Source organism: Budorcas taxicolor, chromosome 10 (assembly GCF_023091745.1).
Source record: "Budorcas taxicolor isolate Tak-1 chromosome 10, Takin1.1, whole genome shotgun sequence".
In the NCBI taxonomy this organism is placed as follows: domain Eukaryota; kingdom Metazoa; phylum Chordata; class Mammalia; order Artiodactyla; family Bovidae; genus Budorcas; species Budorcas taxicolor.
In genome coordinates, this window is record NC_068919.1 from 72,323,366 (window position 1) to 72,347,671 (window position 24,306).

The 24,306-nt window shown below is 37.1% G+C and overlaps 1 protein-coding gene across 1 annotated transcript in view; it reads left to right on the plus strand.

The window, feature by feature from the left end:
- SYT16 (synaptotagmin 16) overlaps positions 1-24,306 on the plus strand; it is a 288,505-nt gene that overhangs the window by 155,852 nt on the left and 108,347 nt on the right. Inside the window, exon 3 of the mRNA XM_052647376.1 lies at positions 13,880-14,419. Coding sequence (XP_052503336.1) covers positions 13,880-14,419 — 540 coding nt within the window. The remainder of the gene's footprint in view (positions 1-13,879; positions 14,420-24,306) is intronic.

Here is a 24,306-nt window from a genome sequence, read left to right on the forward strand (position 1 = left end):
GGGTATTTGTTATTCTTCAGTAAGCAAACTTTCACATCTTTTAGTGAGAAATTGGAAGTATTAAACAAGAAAGAGAAGTAAAAAGTAAAATACAGGCCTTGTTGGTTTAAATTAGATAAATAACTATTATTTAGGTCTAACTGAATAGATACGATTTGTATTTGTATAGCTATATAAAATGTTATAAAATAGGTCACATTTGTATGTATAATTAGTTAAGAATGTTTTAATCCACTATCATGCTTAGAAAATATGCTCCCATTTCTTATGTGAAATTCCCTGCCAGTGCAACAAGAAGTGTAAAAAGGATGTTTTCAAATATTCTTTGATTGGGGCCACTGTGGCTGGGCAGACCTGAGAGACATCATGTACCACCCACCCAACCTACTTACGTTTGAAGCCACAAAGATCCCATTAAGGCTGCTGCTTTTGATGGGATCCCAGGGGGATCTGATTATTAATGTTTGCCAGACACAGAAGTATTGACATTGTCGTGTTATTAACATTACTATTCTAAGAGCCAAGTCATCAAGGACCCCTGGAGACCTTGTTTTGGTAACCACTAATGAAGGAGATAAAATGTGTAGCAATCATCATTTTAAAATAAGCAATTTTACTACCTGTTTAGTTTGTAGCTTTTGTAAACAAAGGAAAGGAAAACATTGAATGTTTGTTAGCGTTGATTTAGGTTGAGAGTTCCAACCTAAGAGTATTGCTGTGTTCATTCATAAACAGAAGGGGGCAATTATAAACAAGAATGTGAGGCTATGTTCCAGGACCTAGCAGGAACATGTGCAATGGATTAATAATTTGTGTTGGAATGGTTTTCTGGCTATACATGAAAATCTCATTAGATGAAAGATTCCTATTTCCCTCCTCACAGACATGGTGTGAACCAAATTAAAACTTGTGTAGTTTTGATTGCTGAGTATCTTTCAGAGACAGACTAACCTCACAAACCTGTGCTATTTATAGAAGTGGCAGTGGGTAAAAGAGCCCCTTTGAGAACTCAAACTGGGGCTCTGTAACAACCTAGAGGGGCGGGATTGGGAGGAAGGTGGGAGAGAGGTTCAAGAGAGAGGGGACATATGTATACCTATGGCTAATTCATATTGATGTTTGGCAGAAACCAACACAATTCTGTAAAGAAATTATCCTTCAATTAAAAAAAAATTTAAAATTAAAAAGAGCCCTTTTGAGATTCTGAAAAAATGAGAAAATAATCTTTAGGAAAAAATTTATTTATTCAACATTTTGCAAATAGATTAAAGTTTATAAAAAAAATTCCCAGATCTTACAGGATTAAGAAAACCTAGTTTGTGGAGGCCAACCAAATTCAGTTCAGTTTAATTCAGAAAATGAATGCCTTCTATAGCTTGATATGGTTGCTAAATTCTTGAATTTGTGATGTCTGTATCATAGCTATGTTTGAAGCAAAATGAATTTCATGTGTGTTGGAGTACAAAGTCCAACAGAGGGTGGCTAAGGAGAGCTCCCCAAACTCCTGATTTAGAATATTCTCTTCAAGGAATACTGACAACGTTCCAAGGGCAACTCTATCATTTTGCAGATAAGGAAATGGGTGTCTAGGGAATTAAACATCTTTCCCAAGATTGTAAGTAGTTGCAGAAGTGGAACTGGCTGATGGTACCACATATCTATTTTAGTGTTATTTCAATCGTCTCATAATCTTTTTCTTTATTGTGTGATTCCATTTATATGGAATGCCCAGAAAAGGCAAATTATAAAGATGGAAAGTAGATTAGTCATTGCCTGGGACTGGAGGTGGGAATGGGGAGTAACTATAAATGGTCACTAGAAATCTTACTGGGGTAATGAAGCCATTCTAACACTGGGTTGTAATGATGGTTGCACAATTCAATAAATTTACTAAAAAGTATTGATCTGTTTATAATTAGAATGGGTATGTTTAGAAAGGTGAATTTTATGACATGTAAGTCATTCCTCAGTAAAACTTTGCTGTTTGAGGTGTCAAAGACCAGCAGCATGAGCATTACTGGGACCTGATTGGAAAAGAAAACATTTTAGACCCTTCTCCTAACCTCTTAATAAAAAAAAAGAACTGTAAGGTAAATAGTCCTCTGAAATATTTTGATGATGAGGGTGCCGATGATGATAATCTTATTTAGCTAGTTTTCTTTTCAATTTTACTTCAATAGAAAATGCAGAAGTAAGCTTTACCTTCACTTTGGTCAAAGTTTTTATAAATGTAAAATTTATGATGTCTGGATTAATATAATTTAACTATATTCTGATAGAGTATACTGGATATATTTTTTTCTGAGATGTAAAGGATTGCATATTATTTTTAAAATAAAGTATTTTCATAGATTTGAATTTGGGAAAAGTTACTCAAGTTTTAATTGAAAATTTAATTTTTAAATGTTAAATCATTAAAAACGGTAACCACAAAACACTATGAAAATATACAGAAGGCCTTAAAATGTTAAATGAATGAAATATGATATAATACTGTCTGTGTGTGTATTCAGATATCCAAAACTATAGATTGCCTATTCTATGGTAGTGGCTCAACGGGATGCTGACAAAACGGCAAAGAAAAATTAACACCACCTGATTTCATGGAGCTTCTAGTTTAGTGAGGAAGACACTGTTAAATAATTACATAAGTGATCAATAAGCTACAATTTGTACAAAAAAGATCTTCACAACCTGGATAATCACGATGGTGTGATCACTCATCTAGAGCCAGACATCCTGGAATGTGAAGTCAAGTGGGCCTTAGAAAGCATCACTACGAACAAAGCTAGTGGAGGTGATGAAATTCCAGTTGAGCTGTTTCAAATCCTGAAAGATAATGCTGTGTAAGTGCTGCACTCAATATGCCAGCAAATTTGGAAAACTCAGCAGTGGCCACAGGGCTGGAAAAGGTCAGTTTTCATTCCAATCCCAAAGAAAGGCATTGCCAAAGAATGCTCAAACCTCTGCACAATTGCACTCATCTCACATGCTAGTAAAGTAATGCTCAAAATTCCCCAAGCCAGGCTTCAGCAATATGTGAACCATGAACTTCCTGATGTTCAAGCTGGTTTTAGAAAAGGCAGAGGAACCAGAGATCAAATTGCCAATATCCTCTGGATCATGGAAAAAGCAAGAGAGTTCCAGAAAAACATCTGTTTCTGCTTTATTGACTATGCCAAAGCCTTTGACTGTGTGGATCACAATAAACTGTGGAAAATTCTGAAGGAGATGGGAATACCAGACCACCTAACCTGCCTCTTGAGAAATCTGTATGCAGGTCAGGAAGCAACAGTTAGAACAGGACATGGAACAACAGACTGGTTCCAAATAGGAAAAGGAGTACGTCAAGGCTGTATATTGTCACCCTGCTTATTTAACTTCTATGCAGAGTACATCATGAGAAACACTGGACTGGAAGAAACACAAGCTGGAATTAAGATTGCCGGGAGAAATATCAATAACCTCAGATATGTGATGACACCACCCTTATGGCAGAAAGTGAAGAGGAACTAAAAAGTCTCTTGATGAAAGTGAAAGAGGAGAGTGAAAAAGTTGGCATAAAGCTCAATATTCAGAAAATGAAGATCATGGCATCCAGTCCCATCACTTCATGGGAAATAGATGGGGAAACAGTGGAAACAGTGTCAGACTTTATTTTCTTGGGCTCCAAAATCACTGCAGATGGTGATTGCAGCCATGAAATTAAAGACACTTACTCCTTGGAAGAAAAGTTATGACCAACCTAGATAGCATATTCAAAAGCAGAGACATCACTTTGCCGACTAAGGTCCGTCTAGTCAAGGCTATGGTTTTTCCAGTAGTCACGCATGGATGTGAGAGTTGGACTGTGAAGAAGGCTGAGCACCGAAGAACTGATGCTTTTGGACTGTGGTGTTGGAGAAGACTGTTGAGAGTCCCTTGGACTGCAAGGAGATCCAACCAGTCCATTCTGAAGGAGATCAACCCTGGGATTTCTTTGGAAGGAATGATGCTAAAGCTGAAGCTCCAGTACTTTGGCCACCTCATGCGAAGAGTTGACTCATTGGACAAGACTCTGATGCTGGGAGGGATTGGGGGCAGGAGGAGAAGGGGATGACAGAGGATGAGATGGCTGGATGGCATCACGGACTCGATGGACGTGAGTCTGAGTGAACTCCGGGAGTTGGTGATGGACAGGGAGGCCAGGCGTGCTGCGATTCATGGGGTTGCAAAGAGTCAGACACGACTGAGCAACTGAACTGAACTGAAGAAGAAGAAGAACAGGATACTAGAAGAGACTATTTCAGGGGGACACATTTGGGTCTGGATTACGAGGTTTGGTTGTCAAGCAAAGCATTGTGAAGAGCAAAGTATAAGTTAAGTCCTGAAAGGAGATGAATGGGCTTTGGGGGACAGGAGAGACCTAGAGAGAAGAGAGCTTTCTCAGCCAGTGGGGAGGAGCCTGGTAAAGTAAGATGCTGAAAGGAGGTGGTGAGATGCTAAAACATAGAAAGCAAATAGAGAGTGATTAAAGACAAGAAGTCAAACCATCCATAGCCTTCTAAATTTTGAGGAGGATTTTTTTTTGAGGGGTCGGTAGGAGAGAATGTAGAGATTCATTTCAGAGGCTGCTGAAGTGGTTTAGGTGGGAAATAATGGTGACTTGGATTTGAGTATTACTTGTGCAGGTGGTTGAAGGCAGGTAGATAGATTCAAGAGATGAAAGAATGAGTAGGCCTTGTTGGTGAAGTCTAGATGAAAGGTAAGGAGATAAGTGAACTATTAGGTTGCTATGTATTGTGATTACCATTCTAGGCAAATTGCAAAGAAAAATTATAGATGAAATACACAAAAATAACAAGATAACAAGAGGTGGGTTTAGGTGGGGGACTTATACATTATTTCCCTCTTATTTAAAATAAGTTTTCATCAAGCTGATTTATTTCTATAATTAATGAAAAAAATTTAACAAACACTAAATGATTGCAGATAATTACAGTATTGCTTAATTTATCTCTAGAGGGCTGCAATTATCTTAGTTCCATAGTTTTTTCTTATCTTCGAGCCTAGTGCATTTTCAAGTGATATGAATGATGTTTCTATCTCTTCTCTTGGAACAAAAATCAACAACCTGGTAAATCTCCTGAGATTTACCTGAGTAGTCTGAGATTAATTTCTGTTAATTGTGCCTGCATTTTGCTTTCCTCAATTTCATTACATTAGCTTCTAATTACATTCTTTTGTGCTATGGATGTTAATTGAGATTTTTAGAATCTCCTTTATTTGGGGCCGGTTAATATGTGCCACTCACTCAGTTATGCCTGACTCTTTACAACCCCATGGACTGTGGCCCATCAGGCTCCTCTGTCCATGGGATTTCCCAGACAAGAATACTGAGTGGGTTGCCATTTCCTTCTCCAGGGGATCTTCCTGACTCCGGGACTGAACCTGGGTCTCCTGCATTGCAGGCAGATTCTTTACCATTTGAGCCACCAGGGAAGCCCCGATATGTGCCAGTGGCCTTGGAGCACAGGTACACTTTTGTGGGAAGTCGACTGTGATCACTCTAGCTAGTGTGATGCAAAGTGAGATTCTTCTTCATTACGGTTGGGTCTTTAAAAAGGTAAATATTAGTCTAATATAATTCATTCAAAATTCTCAATGAAAATGTGTGTCTGAAAATGTATTTCTATGCAAAAGCAGTGACAATGTCTTAAGAAAATTATATTGTTAAAGTCACGTTAAATAGCCCCTCTGGAAATGCTGAGGACCTTTTGTGTTTATGTAACCACTGAATATTTGTGAAGTGTATTTACATCTCTGCCTTGTAGATAATAGGTGCTTCAAAATACCCAATTGGCTTATGAAATTTGGAGAATATTTAAAAGATGTTGTTACAGTGGTAGAAACCTTGAGCAGTTAAAAATTCTTGTTGTATCAACCCAAGTCTTTTTTGAGATTATTATGCTCATATAGGGGCTTCCCTGGTGGTGCAGAGGTTAAAGCGTCTGCCTGCAGTGTGGGAGACCCGGGTTCGATCCCTGGGTTGGGAAGATCACCTGGAGAAGGAAATGGCAACCCATTCCAGTATTCTTGCCTGGAGAATCCCATGGACGGAGGAGTTTGGTGGGCTATAGTCCATGGGTCGCAAAGTACAAAGCTTTCTGTTGCATAGAGTCTGGTAATAGATTTTAAAATAAGTCTTCTTTGACTTAGCTCGTAGTTTAGAATTTTTTTACTTTATTACACTTACTTTGGAAAAAGGTAGTTTTTAAAACTTTATCAAACTTATTTTGGAAAATTGCAGTTTTTTATTTTTAGAAGGATTTCATTAGTAAAATAGGCAACCAAGATGGGATGGAAATTGGATGAAAATAGACCATGGAATCCTTAAACCTGGATTTGAATCCCATGTTGACTACTTATTAGGAAAACACCTTACAATTTAAAAAATTCGTTTTATTGAAGTATAGTTGATTTACAGTGTTGTATTAATGTCTGGTGTATAACAGAGTGATTCAGTAATACATATGTATACATTCTTTTTCATATTCTTTTCCATTATAGTTTATTAAAGGATACTGAATATAGTTCCCAGTGCTATACAATAGAATCTTGTTGTTTATCCATTGTATACATAAGCTTAATGTATTTTTACCTTTTAAAATGTCAAAACTTTTAGTTTAGTAGTGAAAAGCTGATATTGAGTGCCTGTTATGTACTGGACTCTTCCAGGTGCTTTAAAAACATTATATAATCCAATTTCCATAGTTAATAGCAAGACAGGGGGTAGGGGGTAGTGTTCCCCACATTACAGATAAAGACATGTAGGTGCACCCAGATAACCTGACTGGTCCCATGCTCTGCCATAATTGAGGGAAGATCCAACACTGATTTTATGTGATTCCAAAGCCACTGCTAATTCTTTTTACACTGACTAATTTTTCTCAATGTCTACTGATGAAAGTATGTTTTGGATAGAATGAAGTTTCATGTTTTGCTTTATGCTAATTGCTCCCCTGAAGCCCAGCTGTGAAGGGTCTATTGGATTGCCCATTCCTCAGCTATGACAATATGGCTGTATTATAACTATATTGTTGACATCAAGAGTCTTCAGTAGTCAATTTTTGTGTTTGTTAAAACCCAACATTTAGAACACATTTTGGACAAATGCTACAGAAGACATTTCATCTCAATTTCACATTTGCATACTCACATACCAAATTTGCTCTTAACAGAAAACACCTGTAGACTCTTTGGAATCATGCTAAAGATGGCTTGCAGCCTATATTGTAGTTCTTATTTTGACTTCATGCATTATTCATCTTTCTAAGCCTTCTTGTTCATGCTAGGTAATGCAAAATGCCTTTCTCCTAAAGGTATGATAATTGTCATAAAAATTATAGACTTAATTAGCCTCATGGCCACTCCAGGAAACCAGTAATAAATAACCCACGTTTAACAGATGACACAAGGAAGTTAACTAATGGCTGCCAGAAGGGACTTTAAATGAACCCAGTATTCTTGACGTTTACTTATGATTGCCCTACAGATTTTGGTAGAGAATAAGAAGAGTATATTTTCCAAAGTGATTTCTCCTTTAAAAAATGTTAAACATCAACATACTTCAGTAGATGAACTTGTATAAGATTTTGATCTGGAGTTTGGTTTCCTGGGGACCATATCATTTGAAACATTTTCTTCTCTCTCAGAATATATCTGACGCTCTCCAGGAGCTGATAATCCTTTAAACACCATACATGCTTATGGGCTTCCACTTGAGATTTCATCAAAATAACATGGATTTTTAAAGACATAGCTTCTAGAAGCTGGTTTTATTCTTCGGTCATCACTCTCCTCTTCCATCCAACCATCTGTCATCAGATAGGAAGTGGGGTCAGAAAGATTTACCTAATAGCCTTTAAAAGACCCTGAGCATTTTTATTCTGGGGATAGCACACTTTTGTTCACAGTTACCCATTGCAGGATGGTCAAAATGTGTGAGAAAGCATATGGCTCAGGAATTTGATCATTTTCTCCCTATATAAGCACAACTCTTTAGTGTTGACTGTATGGTCATTTCTTATGTTTTAAATGACCTTAGTTGAACACTTTTATAGTTAAAGTGTAATTCTGATTAAAACAAAATTTAAAGAAATGTAGGCACTAGGAATTCATCAGTGGCTTTACTTTCAGCTTATCAGTTAGCCAGTCAGTTCAGTCATTCAGTCATGTCTGACTTTTTGCAACCCGATGGACTGCAGCATGCCAGGCTTCACTGTTCATCACCAACTCCTGGAGCTTGCTCAAACTGATGTCCATCAAGTTGGTGATGTCATCCAGCCATCTCATCCTCTGTCATCTCCTTCTCCTGCCTTCAATCTTTCCCAGCATCTGGGTCTTTTCCAATGAGTCAGTTCTTCACATCAGGTGACCAAAGTATTGGAGTTTCAGCTTCAGCATCAGTCCTTCCAATGAATACTCAGGACTCATTTCCTTTAGGATTGACTGGTATGATCTCCTTGCTGTCCAAGGGACTCTCAAGAGTCTTTATCTTTATCAGTTGCTACTATTTCTTTATTAGCTTGTTAGTTTATTCTGAATACTTTGAGAGGCCTGTAAGTATATATTATACTTAATATCATAGAAGCTCATGAACTATTTTAATTTAAATAATGAGTCCTCTCAGCCTCTCAACTACCACAGACTTTACTTGTATTTTCCCTCTAATCTAGGAATCTGGACCATCTTTTCTTTTCTCATGTAGTTTCATTTTATTTTTTATTAAAAAATTTTAATAGAGCACCAGAATCAACTTTGTCTTCTAAGCAGTAAGAAAGCCACCTCCTCTCTGCCCAACTAGTATACCAGGTATATAACTGGTATTACCCTTGACATGCTTCACCAGTTAAGTTTAAATTTACCTAAGCAGTGAAGATACCTCCATGATTACTCTGCCATTTCATAACCCTTTGGCTTCAGACTGCTTTAATATACAATGAAAGCTTTCCAGTGTTGCTAACTTGGTAAGTTTTCAGATTCTGGTTCTAGATGTCTTTTCCTTGAACTATTCTGGTATATAACAAGTGAATATCCTTTCACATATAGACTGAGACTTGGTCTCTTTCCAATCACTTTGAGATCATTTAATGATAGTTATTGAGAAAAGTAAAGAACAAATCCCTGAAAAGGTGACTTACTGTAGAACACATCCAGCCTCAGTGTTAAAATGCTTTTTGCCCCACACTGATAAATCCTTGGGTTTTAAAGTGAAAGGGCACAGTTAGAGGTCACCTACTTCACTGCTGAAGAAAAATGAAGGAATTAGGGCTACTTAGCTTTACATTTTTTCACTAGTACTTTTCCTTCACTCATTCAACAAACTTTGATAGTGTCTCTACCATGTGTGTGTCCTGGAACTAGAAACTGGGAACACAGTCCCAGCACTGAAGGTCTCACAGTCCATTGGAAGAGGAAGCCTGACCAATAATTACCACAACAAGTAAAACCTTCTGTCATAATGGCTCACTCAAAGCACTCTGAGGCCACGCCTTTGTAGATGAAGAGTTGACTCATTCTAGAGAATGTGAATTTGCCAGGCAGGGTAGGAAGCGAGGGCATCCTGGGCAGAGCAAACAGAACTCGGGAAGCAGCACAGTCACTTTGGAAAACGCTCAGTGTGTTAGTGTGATGAGTCAGTAGGACTTCAGAGTGAGGAGTGGTGAGGACTGGCTGAGTTCCCACTGTGGGCAGTGTCAGTGGGAATGCTCACACTCAGCTGGGCCTTCAGTTAGGGCAAAAGGTAGGGTATTGAAATAGTTCCAAGTTGGTTGAATAAGAGCCATTGATCTGAGGCCCCTGCAACTGTCCTGTTGCACCCCTAGACCTCCTCACAGCTAGTGATTCAGCAGTTGAAGAGTCGACACGCAGCAGGAGGCCCTTAGGGAACCCCCTCTGGCTGTAAGGGCAGTAAGGCAGTGCTGGTATCAATTTTTTGAGCATCTCTCCTCTTGCTTGCCATGGTAAAGAATGTAAACTTTATCCTACCGGGTAGAACTTGAAAACCACATGCCTCCAGGGGTCAGACAGACTACACAGAAAGGAGTGAAGCTAGTGGGTATAAACAGAGAGGTGACAACGGCAGTGAGCTGGAGGCATTCAAATTAATTTTTAAAAAATTCTGTGTTAACAAACAGGAATTAACCTTTGCCATTGCTCAAATTTTGAAGAAGAAGAAATAGGGAGCCATACTGATCTTTATTTTATTTTTTTTGTGGTTTGTTTTTAAACTAGGAGAATGATGCAAGATTTGTTTTTAAAAATGTTTCCATGAGGGTTTGATGGACCGAGATTTCAGGAGACATGAAGACATGAGACCAAAAGCATGGGCTGTTACTAGATCCAAGACTGGATAAGAAAATTCTGGTATAAATTCAAAGATTTTGGGTTGTATAGGAAAATAAAGTTTTCTCTGTATAACAGAAAAATAAAAAGATTATTGGATTACTAAGGAAGATATGTCATGTTTCTCTTAAAAAGTTTCATGTAAGGCACAGTGGTAGAAGCTAAGCCTAGTGCTTTTAAAGGAAACTTTCAAGGCTTGTGATGCCCCAAAGCATATTAAATTAAGCAAAAATATTTATGGAGGAAAAGCAAACAAACATACAAAAAAAAAACAAACCAAAATTGTGGATGGTGAAATGGGGTGGAACAAATGCTGGAAGAACTCTTCAGTGTTACAAGCAGGGAATTTGTATGGTAACAGTAAGATGTTTTCAACAGTTCTGAGAAGGCTTTATTAATTAGTTTAACACATTTGAGTACACACTATGTGCTAGACACTGTTCTTTGCACAATTTTATTTATTTTTTTCAAACTTTTTTTTTTAATTTTTATTTTTACTTTATTTTACTTTACAATACTGTATTGGTTTTGCCATACATTGACATGAATCCACCACGGGTGTACATGCGTTCCCAAACATGACCCCCCCCCCCCCCCCCCACCTCTCTCCCCATAACATCTCTCTGGGTCATCCCCATGCACCAGCCCCAAGCATCCTGTATCCTGCATCGGACATAGACTGGCGATTCATTTCTTACATGATAGTATACATGTTTCAATGCCATTCTCCCAAGTCATCCCACCCTCTCCCTCTCCCTCAGAGTCCAAAAGTCCACTTTACACATCTGTGTCTCTTTTGCTGTCTCGCATACAGGGTCATCATTGCCATCTTTCTAAATTCCATATATATCTGTTAGTATACTGTATTGGTGTTTTTCTTTCTGGCTTACTTCACTCTGTATAATCGGCTCCAGTTTCATCCATCTCATTAGAACTGATTCAAATGTATTCTTTTTAATGGCTGAGTAATACTCCATTGTGTATATGTACCACAGCTTTCTTACCCATTCACCTGCTGATAGACATCTAGGTTGTTTCCATGTCCTGGCTATTATAGACAGTGCTGCGATAAACATTGGGGTACATGTGTCTCTTTCAATTCTGGTTTCCTCGGTGTGTATGCCCAGCAGTGGGGTTGCTGGGTCATAAGGCAGTTCTTTGCACAATTTTAAATAGGGTTTGTTAATTCATTTATTGAGGATTTGTTATGTGCTCAGCATACTTGAAGGCACTGGGATAAACCAGAGAACAAAATGGACAGTCCCTGCCTTCCATGGAATTTCCATTCTAAGGGAGAAGACAGGCAGTATACCTGATGCAACATCAAGTATGGTGAGCAAACCTAGAGGATAGATTGAAGCTGCGGAAGACTAGAAACTGAAAGTGACTAGGTACGTAATATCTGAGGATATTAGAGTGTGGGGAAAGGTGATAACTATATAAGATATAATGGAAGTGAGTCTTTATAGACCCCAAATTAGCAGAACTTGGGATTGAAGGAATGGAAAGGGGATTTGAAGAGAAATTCACAACCAAAGATCCCCTGGAGAAGGGGATGGCTACCCACTTCGGTATTCTTGCCTGGGGAATCCTATGGACAGAGGATCCTGGCAGGCTACAGTCCGTGGGGTTGCAGAGTCAGACATCACTGAGCGATGAACACTTCATTTCTAAATGTAGGTCTAGAGAGTTGGACACTTGTAGCAAAAGTGGTGTGCTGTGTTTTGATGAGCTGAAGTTGAGGTTTGGGTGAGGGGTCCAAGTGTAGCTCTTTCCTTAGAACAGCATTTGTCACACTTTGGGGGGTGGTTGTCAGAATCACTGAAGCACCTGACAAAAATCCAAAGGTCCAGGTCCTTCAATTAACCTGGGCCTCTGTTTTCTTTATTAGCTCACCAGCTGATTCTGACACAGCAGAGCTTGAGAACCACTGGCTTAGACAACCACATGTGCAAGTCTGGTAAAAGGGATTTAGCTAGGCCTGGAGATGTATATTTTGGAGTTTTAAAAATGAGTGTTAATTGAGACTTATGGATAGGTCAGCTCTCCCAGCTGATGAGTGTAAAGTGGAGGAGGGGAGAAACTGTAGGACAATGAGTGATTGCATATATGTAGTTCGTGGGTAGACAAGGAAGAGCCTGAAAGACAGGCACATGAATTATTCAGCCTCAAGAAAGTGCAGAGAGCTCAGTTTCCCTTTAACTGGAATGTGGGCTCCACAGGGACAGATACCTTATACCTGGCATTGTGCCCAGCCCTTCATAGTCACTTAATCAATATTTGTTTATTGAATGAATCAATGTATGGCTAGCACAAAGTCTAAAGAGAAATTTTTAGGTATGCAGTCATGTCACGTGTAGTAGCCTGAGGTCAAGAGGGCTAAAATTTAAAGGATGGTTGATAGATTTGGTCAGAAAGAAGCTATTACTATAAAAGAGATGGAGTGATTAAGTACAAGCAGTGAATGCTTTGCTGTCGTTTATAACTTTCATCGTGAGATACTGATGAGCCGTGTAAAGGCAATAAGTATGTACATACATAATGCACATCCATATGATTACGTATCACAGGTATCTATGTACCTGTTCGTATGCATGTATATCTGTGAAAGTATAGCTAGTTAGCCCTAGAATCTTCATTGTACCTTGTTACTCTCTCAAGGTCCTGTAGCTCCCTACTTCAGGGTGTGAATCTTGTGGGAAGAAGTATCTCCCAGGAATCTCACAGGTTGTGGAGGGCTATCTTTGGGCATTTGGAACACAGACAAGGGTAACAGAATGCTAAGGGCCTGTTTCCAGTAAGCTGAGTAATCCACTTGCCACCCTCAATCTTTCAGAGGTTGGTTGTTCCCCAAGAATATGTGTAATTTTTTAAAATTGCATAAAAATATATACCCCTGCTCTAAGATTTGTTAAAAGCTTTTTAATTCTTGGTATACTTTTCCTTTGAAAGGATAACTCTTTGTATCACAAAGTGGAGATTCTTATTAGCCTGCTTTCTGGGATCTGCAGATGAAGCATCCAACCTTTCTTCTATTTTGAGATGTCACATTCAATTGCCTCTTAATGAAGATTCATTTATCCTTTTCACGCTGTTAAACATGGCCTATGAGGACAGACTTCTTTCAGTCCACATGAATAGAGCCCATTACTGCTAATGGAAGTTTCGCACATGTCTGCAGAGGTGAACAGGCATTGAAATAATCTACATTCAGACTTTCACAGTCAGTTTTATTTAGCTGCCTTAAGGATTCCAATGATGACCCCTTTTCGTCCCCAGATGCTGTTTGACATAGACTGTAGGAATCTGGTGGTGGCCTGAGGTTGTAACTTTAACAGGTGTAAGTATTTCTTTCCTCTGTTTCAGCTGAGAAGTTTTGAGAGAGAAATATTTATAGCCATTAAGAGACGTCCAGTTTAATTTCTCATCATGCATGTTCTATAGTTCACGTTAAGTCCAGAGTATTGAAGGAATGGAGCAAGTGGACTTGTAGACATCAGATACCTGGCCGTGCTGTTGGCCATGGCATCCCAGGATGCTCAGAACTTCTTCCAGCCTCTCTTGTCCTGGATATCTAGGGTTTATGAAGCTCTCCAGCAAGCAGGAGATACGTTATCTGCTTCACTGGCTAACTTCAGCAAACAAGACTCTAAATTGAGTGATATGCTAGACCAGGACTTAAATGATATTCAGATTCCAGAAACTGGCTTTGAAGATGAAGAACAGGGCACTGATCAGCGCCAAGAGAACACGGATTCCTTGTTTCTTCAAGTGGATCATTTCTCCTATTGTAATAGTGATTTTCAGGACTCTGGCCAAAGTTCAAGCCCCAGACTTAGCCAACATGTAAAGAACTCCTGTTCCATAATGACCCTGTGGCCCAGTCAGATCCTTGATGACCAGAAGCCACCACATGTGCTTTCTTCTATTGTTGAGGAAGAACATCACGTTGAAAAGCAAAGGAGTAGCCTTCAACTTGGCTTTGACAGCCACCTCTCCGGGATTTTAGGAAATGTTAATGGGAAAAAGCAAGGTAAGCTAGCCAGTAATCATTTTCTCTGGGTTTGTCCAAGGGAAATTTGTACTCATTTTATTTTTATTTGTTTCAGTTATCATTTGAATTTTATTTTTCTTTCATATCTTTTCACACACTGGCTTCTTAATGAGTAATATAATCCTTAAGAATATTTTCAACGTATGAAACTTTGGGAGATCCATATTGGTGGGCTCCATATTCCAAAATAATAGTTCTGAGCAAGTGAAATGGTGAAAAACGAGTCTGTGGGTTCTGTTTGAGAAGCCCCTTGTGCATATGTCATGCTGTTTAAAATATCTTAAAATGTTCTCTCTCTCTTTTTTTAAACTAGGTTAGGAATCTCTAGATGTTACTATATTATTCAGTGTGAAATCCTGTGCAAAAAGCCATACTCGTTGCAGAATTTTTAGTTGATAACACTCCAAGAACACTTCTCACAGTGTTGTACTGAGACGTGATGTGAGATGACAGTAGATAGGAAATCTTTGGAATAAGAATAGCTCACTTTTTTTCTAGCCTTGAATGGAAAGGACACATATAAAACAAACTGCCTATAGAGCATCATCCTGTCAGAACTGAGCATATAATAGGCCTTCAATAAATGCATAATGAATATGGTGAAAATGTAATGAACTCTATAAAAGTGGCTGTAGTATGTTCTGGCATAAATTTCTCACATTTCTGTTATACTAAGCCTGAAGTAAGGACATTCCATATTATTGACAGACAGAAGGTACATGATAGACAGAGAAAGGTGTTGGGTGTCTTTATAGGATGTGGGTTTGTACACAAGCTCATGCAGATGGTTGGATCTCTTATGTTATATAAAAGTGAAATCATTAATTCTCTTCTTGTTGGCAGGAATAGATTTTTATGGAATACTTTCATAGTTTCTTCATCCATTTTCAGTGATTCCTTGTAGCTTTATTTTTTAGAGAAATGTCTTATCCAGATACATGAAGTCTTGGTAAATGAAGAAATATAATTTCATATTCTTTTTATAATGTTTTTTTAATCCTCTTATTCAAATTAAAGTAATATTATATGATAGAATCAATTGGTGAAAACAATTTAGACTAATATGCTTTCCATATCTGATAAACTATAAATAGATGCAATTTCAAGTCTTTAAAAATTATCTATAGAGATAATCCTAGAAATGTCTGGTCTACTAATAGGATTTCTTAGACTTGACTTGAAATTTCTATTCCTATTTTAGAAAATTCTTGCTTAAGTTGAACTGTATTTAAAATAATTAACATGAACTTGGCTCGATAAGTGTTTAACACTGGCTTCTGTTAATTTTTGTAATAATCTAATGGCAGTTAAACAATTGTGGTTAATTTGTTCATTCAGGAAATGTTTGTAGCCCTATGGAAGCCTGGAGCCACGTAACAGATTCATTTCTGTATCCTCAATATCAAACACAATGTTGAATGTATAATAGGACATCAAATAATAGTTACCAATGGAACAACAAGGAAAGCTAACAACTCTAAATACTATTATTGATCTCACTTTACAGTTGAGAAAATTGTTGCTTAGAATTCAAGAATATACCTAAGATTGACATTTAGGAAGGGGCAGAGCTTAGGGGGCTTCCCTGGTGGCTCAGACAGTAAAGAATCTGCTTGCAATGCAGGAGACCTGGGTTCGATCCCTGGGTCAGAGAAGGAAATGGCAACTCACTCCAGTGTTCTTACCTGGAGAATTCATGGACAGAGGAGCCTGATGGACTATGGTCCATAGGGTTGCAGAGAGTCGGACACAACTGAGTGATTAACACACACACAGAGCTTAGGTAGTCTAATGTTAGAGCTTATACATGTAACTTTCCTTGCCCCTAATCTTTTAAAAGTTAAAATTTACATATAGTAAAATTTCTTCTTAGTGTACAGTTCTGTGAGTTTTGACAAACACATGGTATCCTCACCACCACACAGGTTATAAGACAGTTCCATCACCGCAAAAAATTCCCCCATTTGGAGTCAATCCTTTTCCCTACTTCCAGTTCCTGGAAATTGCTGATATATTTTCTCTTTCTATTGTTTACCTTTTCTAGGATGTCATATAAATGGAATCATGCAGTTTGTAGCCTTTTGAGTCTGATTCATCCCATAATGTACTTACTGTAGTGCACTGGAGATCTATTCATGTTGTCCTGTGTTCCAGTAGTTTGGTTTTTTGTTGCTGAATAGTATTCCATTGCATGATGGGTCCAGTTTGTTGATCCATTCATCCCTTGAGGGATATTTGTGTTGTTTCTAGCTTTTAGCAATAGGAGTAAAGGTGCTATAAATATTTGCAGAACAGGTTTTTTGTTTTCAACTAGGCGAATGCCTATGAGTGGTATTTCTGGGTCATATGGAAAGTATATGTTTAACTTTATAAAAAAATATTCCGTTGTTTTCCATTCCATTTCATAATTTTATATTCTCAAAAGTTCTGTATGAGATTTCCAGTCACTCATATCCTTATGGTTGAGATATTATTAGCCATTTTCATAGATGTGTAGTGATAACTCATGTTGGGAGATAAGTTTCCAATGGTGTCTTGCATATGCTATGAGCAGGGCAGAGCCACAAAACTGCCTTTTGTTTTGGATTTCAAGGGTGTTTATATGACAGCCTTGGAATTTAGTGTCTCCCTCCAGAGCACAGAGGATATTTGTTTGCTATCCAGTCTAGTAAAGTAATGTCTCTCTTCAGGGCAAATCTTAGGCAAATTTGTTGCAAATGATAGAGGCTTTCCAAACTTGGTGTTCCCTGGCTGTGACATAAACCCAGCGCATGCATGGAATCTCTCGGGGCCTGCCTCTGTGCTGCCCCTTTGATACTTGGAGGTACTGTGGGTAATAAATTGTCCTTTGTCTCTGACCCAGAAGTCTTGCATCTTTGCCAACGTCTATAAAACAGTAGCAGACAAACTTGTTATTGTGCAAATAGGGTCAAATCATAGATCCTTCATAGGTTTGAACAGCCCGTTTGGCTTTCATTTGCATTTCCCTGACAACTAATGACACTGAGCATATTTTCATGTAGTTGTATTCTGTAAGACATCTTTGTAGGGTTGTAAAATTTTTTGCCTACTTTCATTGAATTGTTTATTATTCTTGAGATTTGAAAGTTATGTTGATATTCTGAATATGAGTTACCTTTTAGGTATGTACTTTAAAAATATTTTCTCCTAGTTTTGTGGCTTGAGTTTTTATTCTTTTACAATATCCCTGAAAGAACAGATTCTTAATTAAATGATATCCACCTTATCAAGTATTGCTTTTATGAACTGTGCTTTTGGTATCATATCTAAACCTTTCTACTGTGTTTTATTCTAGAAATTGTAAAGTTATGAATTTTGCATTTAGTTGTTGTTGTTCAGTTGCTCAGTCACGTCCGACTCGTTGTGACCTCATAAACTGTAGCACACCAGGCTTCCTTGTCCTTCACTATCTCCCCGAGTTTGCTCAAACTTTGCATTTAGAGCTATGCTCTATATTGAGTTAATTTTTTACGTGATGTAAGGTATGAATGAAGACCTCTCCCCATATGGGTATCTGAAAATTCCTACACCATTTGTTAAAATGACTACTCTTTCTCCATTGCTTGTTTTGATAACATTGTCAGAAATCTGTTATCTATATATGTGTGGGTCTATTTCTGGACTCCATTTCCCCCCTTAATTTGTATTTGTATTCTTTCTCTAATAACGCACTGTCTTGATTGCTATAGCATTATGGTCTTGAAGTCAGGTGAGTATTTGACTTATATTTTCAAAAATTGCTTTGCTAATCTAGTTTGTTTCCATATAGTTTTAAATTAGGCTTATTGATTATTACAAAAAACTTTGTTGAGAATTTCATTAGAATTGTGTTGAATCCATAGATCAGTTTGGAGACAATAATATGCTAATAATACTGTATTTTAAAATCTACTAACATGGTGTACCACATCATTTGTTTAGTTCTTATTTTTTTCCATCTGTTTTGTAGTTTCCAGAATACAGGTTTTATATATATTTTGTTAGATTTATACCTAAATATTTCCCTTTTCTTAGATGTAATTGGAAATAGTATATCTATAATGTTCATTTTCCAGTTGCTACTTGCTAATATATAAAAATGTCACTGATTTTTGCATATAATCTTGAATTTTGCAACCTCCTTGAACTCAATGATGAGTTCTAATAACTTTTTAAAATAGCTATTTTTGACTTTTCCTTGTAGATAGCATCAGAGAAATAAGTTTCATTTATTCCTTTTCAATGTCCATGTCTATTATTTCTTTTTCTTGACTAATTAATGGTGAAAGTGGGTATCTTTGTCTCAATCCTGAGCTTGGTGGATAAGCTTTGTCTTTCACTGTTATTTAGTATTAGTTAGGTGTAACTTTCTGTAGATACTCTTTATTATATTGAAGAAATTTGTTTCTATTCCAATTTGTTAAGAATTTTTCATCAAAATGGGTATTTAATTCTGTCAAATGAAATTTTGCATCTATTGAATTGATCATATGAGTGTTTAATTTTTGAATATTGAACCCATCTTGCATACCTGGATGAAATTTACTCAGTCATGATATACTATTCTTTTCATATATTGCTGGATTTTATTTGCTAATATTTTGTTGAGGAATTTTTTTCATCAGTTTACATAAGGGATATTAATATATAGTTTTCTCACAATATCTTTGGTTTTGGTATCTGGGTAATGCTGGCCTCATAAAATGAGCTGTGGAATGTTTCTCCTTTTTCACAGTCTGGAAAAATTTGTGTTAAATTTTTTCTTAAATGTTTGCTAGAACTTTCTATAGAGATCAGCTGAATTTGGGATTTTTGTTGTTAGACAATTTTGAAATACAAATTCCATTTCTTTAGGGTATATAGAATTATTCAAAATGTCTATCTTGAGTGACTTTTGGCAATTTGACTTCTCAAGAATTTTTTTTTTTTTTCATTTCATTTGGGTTAAATTTGTGGGCATACTTTTTTCATTTTTTTAAGTGTTGGTAGTATTTATGCTAGTTCTCCATTGTTTCCTGATATTGGTAATTTTTATCTTCATTTTTTTGCAATGGTCTGTCTGAGTAGAGGACTTTCTATATGTCTATATATTTTTCAAAGAACAAGTTTTGGGTTTCATTAATTTTTCCCTATTGTTTTTCTGTTCTTAGTTGTATTGATTTATTTCTATTATTTATTATTTCTTCCTTGCTTTGAGTTGCTTTGCTTGCTTCCTTCCTTTGCTTGCTTTGAGTATTAGTTGTCTTTTTTTCTAATATAATCATTTAATGGATACATTTTTCTATGCACTACTTTGTCTACACCTAATAATATTATATATATTTATTTTCATTGTATTAAAATATTTCTTAATTTACCTTTGATTTCTGTCTTGATGCATTGTTTACTTAAAAGTATATAGTTTAGTTTACAAATGTTGGGAATATTCTAGATAACTTTCTGTTACCAGTTTCTGGTTTAATTCAGTTGTGGCCTGAGCATTTTTAGTTTTAAGATATTAAAGTTTGTGTTTTGTCATCTTGACCTGTTCTAACTTGTTGAATGTTTCGTGTGTACTTGAAAAGACTATGTATTTTGCTGTTGTTGGGTACAGTGTTCTATAAATTACTTCAAACTGTTTGATGCTATTTCAGATTTTCTATAAACTTATTTTTATACTGATTTTGTCTACTTATTTTCTTCTGTTGGTTACTGAGACCGTAGTATTAAAGCCTTCAACTCTACTTGTGGAATTGGCTCTTTTTCTCTTTTCTGTTCTTCAATTTTTGCTTCATGTAGTTTGAAGCTCTGTTGTTAAATACGTACACACTTTAGAAATATATGTCTCCTTGTTGAATTGACCTATTGATCATTATATATTACACCTTTTTGTATCCCTGGCAGTATTTCTTGACCTAAAGTCTACTTTGATGTTAATGTAGCTACTCCAGCTTTCTTTTGATTAGTGTTGGCATGACATTTTTTTTTTATTCTTTAACTTTAAACCTATCCTTATCTTTATAGTGGGATTCTTGTATGTGGCATATAATTGGGTCCTGCTTTTTTATCCAGTTTGACAATCTTTTAGTTTTATTTGGTGTGTTTAGACTATTTGCATTTACGGTAATTATCGATAATGAACTAAGGTCTGTCATTTTGTTAGACTGTTTCCTATTTGTTTCATCTATTCTTTGTTTCTTCTATCTTGTTTTGTTCTGCATTCTTTTGGATTGAATATTTTTGTTATTCCCTTTTAACTCCACTATGGGCTCATTATTTTTATCTCTTAAAAGGAAGTTTAATGATCATCATAAGATTCTACAACATATAGTTTTAGTTAATTGCAGCCTATCCTGAAATAATACTGTACTACCTCAGTGATAGTTAGGTGATATTACAGCAGTAAGCTCCAAATTCTTTCTTCTCATCCTTCACTTTTTGCTACTACCTGTTTTACTTCTACATATTCAGTCATGTTCAATATGCTGATACAGTTTTATTTAGTTGGCTATCTCCTAGAATAATTAAAATAAGAATTCTATATTTACCTCATTTATGTTGTTTGAAGAACTCTTTAACTCTTCTTGTGCATATATGTAGCTAATAAATTATCTGAGTTGTTGTTTGTCTGAAAAATATTTAGTTTCGAAATACATTTTAGATAGGTAAAGAATTCTGAGTTTAGTTATTTTTCTTTCAGCACTTTAATGTTGCCATTTCACTGTCTTGTAGTTTGCATAGCTTTCATAGGAGAAATATGCTATAATTATTACTTTTGTTTCTCTGCATATAATGTAATGTGTCTGACCCCCCGCTCCCTTAGCTGGGTGCCTTAGAGACTTTATCTTTGGTTTTCAGAAGCATATATCTGGGCGTGTGTGTAGGTGTTTCTATGAATACTGTATATGTGTATGTTTTTCTGGCATTCGTTTTTACTGGTGTTCTCTGTCCTTCTTGTGTCTGTGGTTTAGTGAGTTTCATTAGTTTTGGAAAATTCTTGACAATCACCTCCTCAAACATTTTTTCTCATCCATTCTCTCTTGCTCTTATTGGTATTCCAGTTATATAATTATTAGCCTAGTTGATATCATCCCATAGCTTTTGAATGTTCTTTTTCTTTCCTTCATTCTTTTTTTCCTTTGTATTTTAGTTTGGGTAGTAGTATTTAATGACATAGTCTTCAAGTTGACTACTATTTTCTTTGACTGTATGAAGTCTGGTGATGAGCCAATCGAAAATATGTTTCAATGTCTGTTGCCTTGTTTTTCATTTCTAATATTTTGATTTGATTAAAAATTATTTCAGTCTCTTTGATGAAATTCCTCAACAATTCATGCATATTTCTCCCTTTTTCAACTATTAATGTGTTTTTAGCATATTAGTCATAGTACTTTTAAATTCCTTGTGATCCCTCTAACCTGTGAGTTGTATCTGAGTTTCATTTTCTTGATTGCTTTGTGTCTTGACACTGTAATTTTTCCCTTCTGCTTTATTGCTTTTCTTATATTTTTGACTGAGAATTGAACATCATATGTAGGGGAAGTAAATGGTGTTTCTGCCTAGAAGTAGATTAGCCTTTTTTAATGCTGGGCCTTTAGTGTGAAGGTGTTGAGTGATTTAGTCAGAATTTGAGCTGGGCTTGGATTTTGCTGTTTTTATAGTTTATCTCCTTGTAGTATAGCCTTCAAAATGAAGTGAAAGTCACTCAGTCGTATCCAGCTCTTTGTGACCCCACAGACTATACAGTCCATGGAATTCTCTAGGCCAGAATACTGGAATGGGTAGCCTTTCCCTTCTCCAGGGGATCTTCCCAACCCAGGGATCAAACCCAGGTCTTCTGCATTGCAGGCAGATTCTTTACCAGCTGAGCCACAAGGGAAGCATAACGTTCAAAACCCTCTATTATTACATTGTATTTAGGGCTCAGACATGTTTGCTACAGAGTTGGTTATCTGCTCCATCTTTAGCATCGAGCCTCTTATTGCCTGCAGCTCAGAGAGGGTCTCTCTTTGCGGGATGCTGGCCCTTTCCCAGAAGGAGCCTGATGCTATTCAGTACTTGGTGTTTGCTCGTATGGTGTGGTTATGTTGGAAGTCTCTGTCTCCTGCTGTTCTGGAGCAGCCAATGTCTTAGGCAGGTGATATGTTCCTGTGTCTTGGGTTAGGGCCTTCTCAGTTATCTTGCCCCACCCTCAGAGTTAGGGGATTTTCGCATGTCTGACCCCAGGACTTCTTTCTACCTCTTCCCCAGAGGTGGTAATTTTTATTCTGTTCTATTCATCACCTTCATGTGTCTCTACCTAAGGTCTGAGGGTGATGGGATTTGCTGCCCTTTCCCAAGTGGCTTGTGGCTTTTATTCTACAGTGGAAAGATGAGAGAGGAATCCTGGTGAGGCGTCTGATTTTTTCTGTAGCAGCTGCTCTTCCCCTCCTCCAGAACCATACCATGCGGGAAGCTTTCTCCACCCCTGCCCTGCCTGCCCTGCTCTGCTCATGCTTGTGAGTACCAGTGACTTCTGTGGAGCCAAGCCTCTCAGTGGGTTTCAATTTTCCTGGGGTTTGTGGCTCCTGTGGGCTCTCTACTCTTGTGCCAGTACACACTTGATCTTTAGAAATTCTTTGAAAATATTATCTTAATTTTTCTTGCCAGCTAGTATGAATCCAGCATTTACCCCTGGCAAGCAAATGCTTTTGCTCTTTCGCCCAATGAAAGAAGTTTTCTTTTTGTAACTTTTGGATTAGCTGTTTGCCTTATGACCTCAGCTCTCTAATAAGTTTCAAAATGTGTACTTTTACATATTATGTAGATTTCATTTTTATTTAAAGAGTGATAGCATCATTTCCATTTGTTTTACATTCTAAGTGGAAGCTAGAACACTTAACATTCTTACTCTAAAATTAAGCTGGACATTCTTGTTAATTTGGGTAACATGTTTGGGCTGGGAGATACACATACAAATAAAATATTGATCTTCCTTTAAGGAGTTTCCTAATGTCTAAGAGATAGTTACATGTAAGAGGTCCCATTTTAAAAAATTGTGGAAAATTAGAAAAATTAACAACATGGTAACTTTTGAGATGGTTTTGCTAGTAGTGATCAGAGGAGGTTCCACAGAGCCTATGATATAGGACTACAAACTCTAGGAATGAGTTATAATTTAACAAATGAGTGGAGAGAGAAAAGCATTCCATTTGAAGGGGACATGAACACAGATGTGTGGACAAGCATGACATTTTCAGGGATGGATCATAAGGCGAGGCTAGAAGCATAGGCTGCAATTGGGAAAGCCTCTTATGTGTGTGTTAAGGATTTAGCTTTTATCTTGTAAGTAGCTGGGACTCTCAAAGAGCTCTTAATGAGCGTGATACCAACAGAACTCCATTTTAGAAGGATAACTGTGGCATCAGTTTCCAGACTACATTGGAGGAAAGGATATATGTTAGAGAGCTATTATGTTGTTCAGTTGTGTCCAACTCTTTGTGACCCCATGGACTGCAGTATGCCAAGTTCCTCTGTCCTTCACCATCTCCCAGAGCTTGCTCAAATGCATGTCCATTGAGTCAGTGATGACATTTAACCATCTCATCCTCTGTTGTCCCCTTAACCTCCCGCCTTCAGTCTTTCCCAGCATCAGGGTCTTCTTTTCTAATGAATCAGCTCTTCACATCAGGTGGCCAAAGTATTGGAGTTTCAGCTTCAACATCAGTCCCTCCAATGAATATTTAGTACTGATTCCCTTTAAGATGGACTGGTTTTGTCTCCTTGCATTCCAAGGGACTCTCAAGAGTCTTCTCCAACACCACAGTTCAAAGCATCTGTTGTTTGGTGATCAGCCTCCTTTATGGTCCAACTCTCACATCCATACATGACCACTGGAAAAACCATAG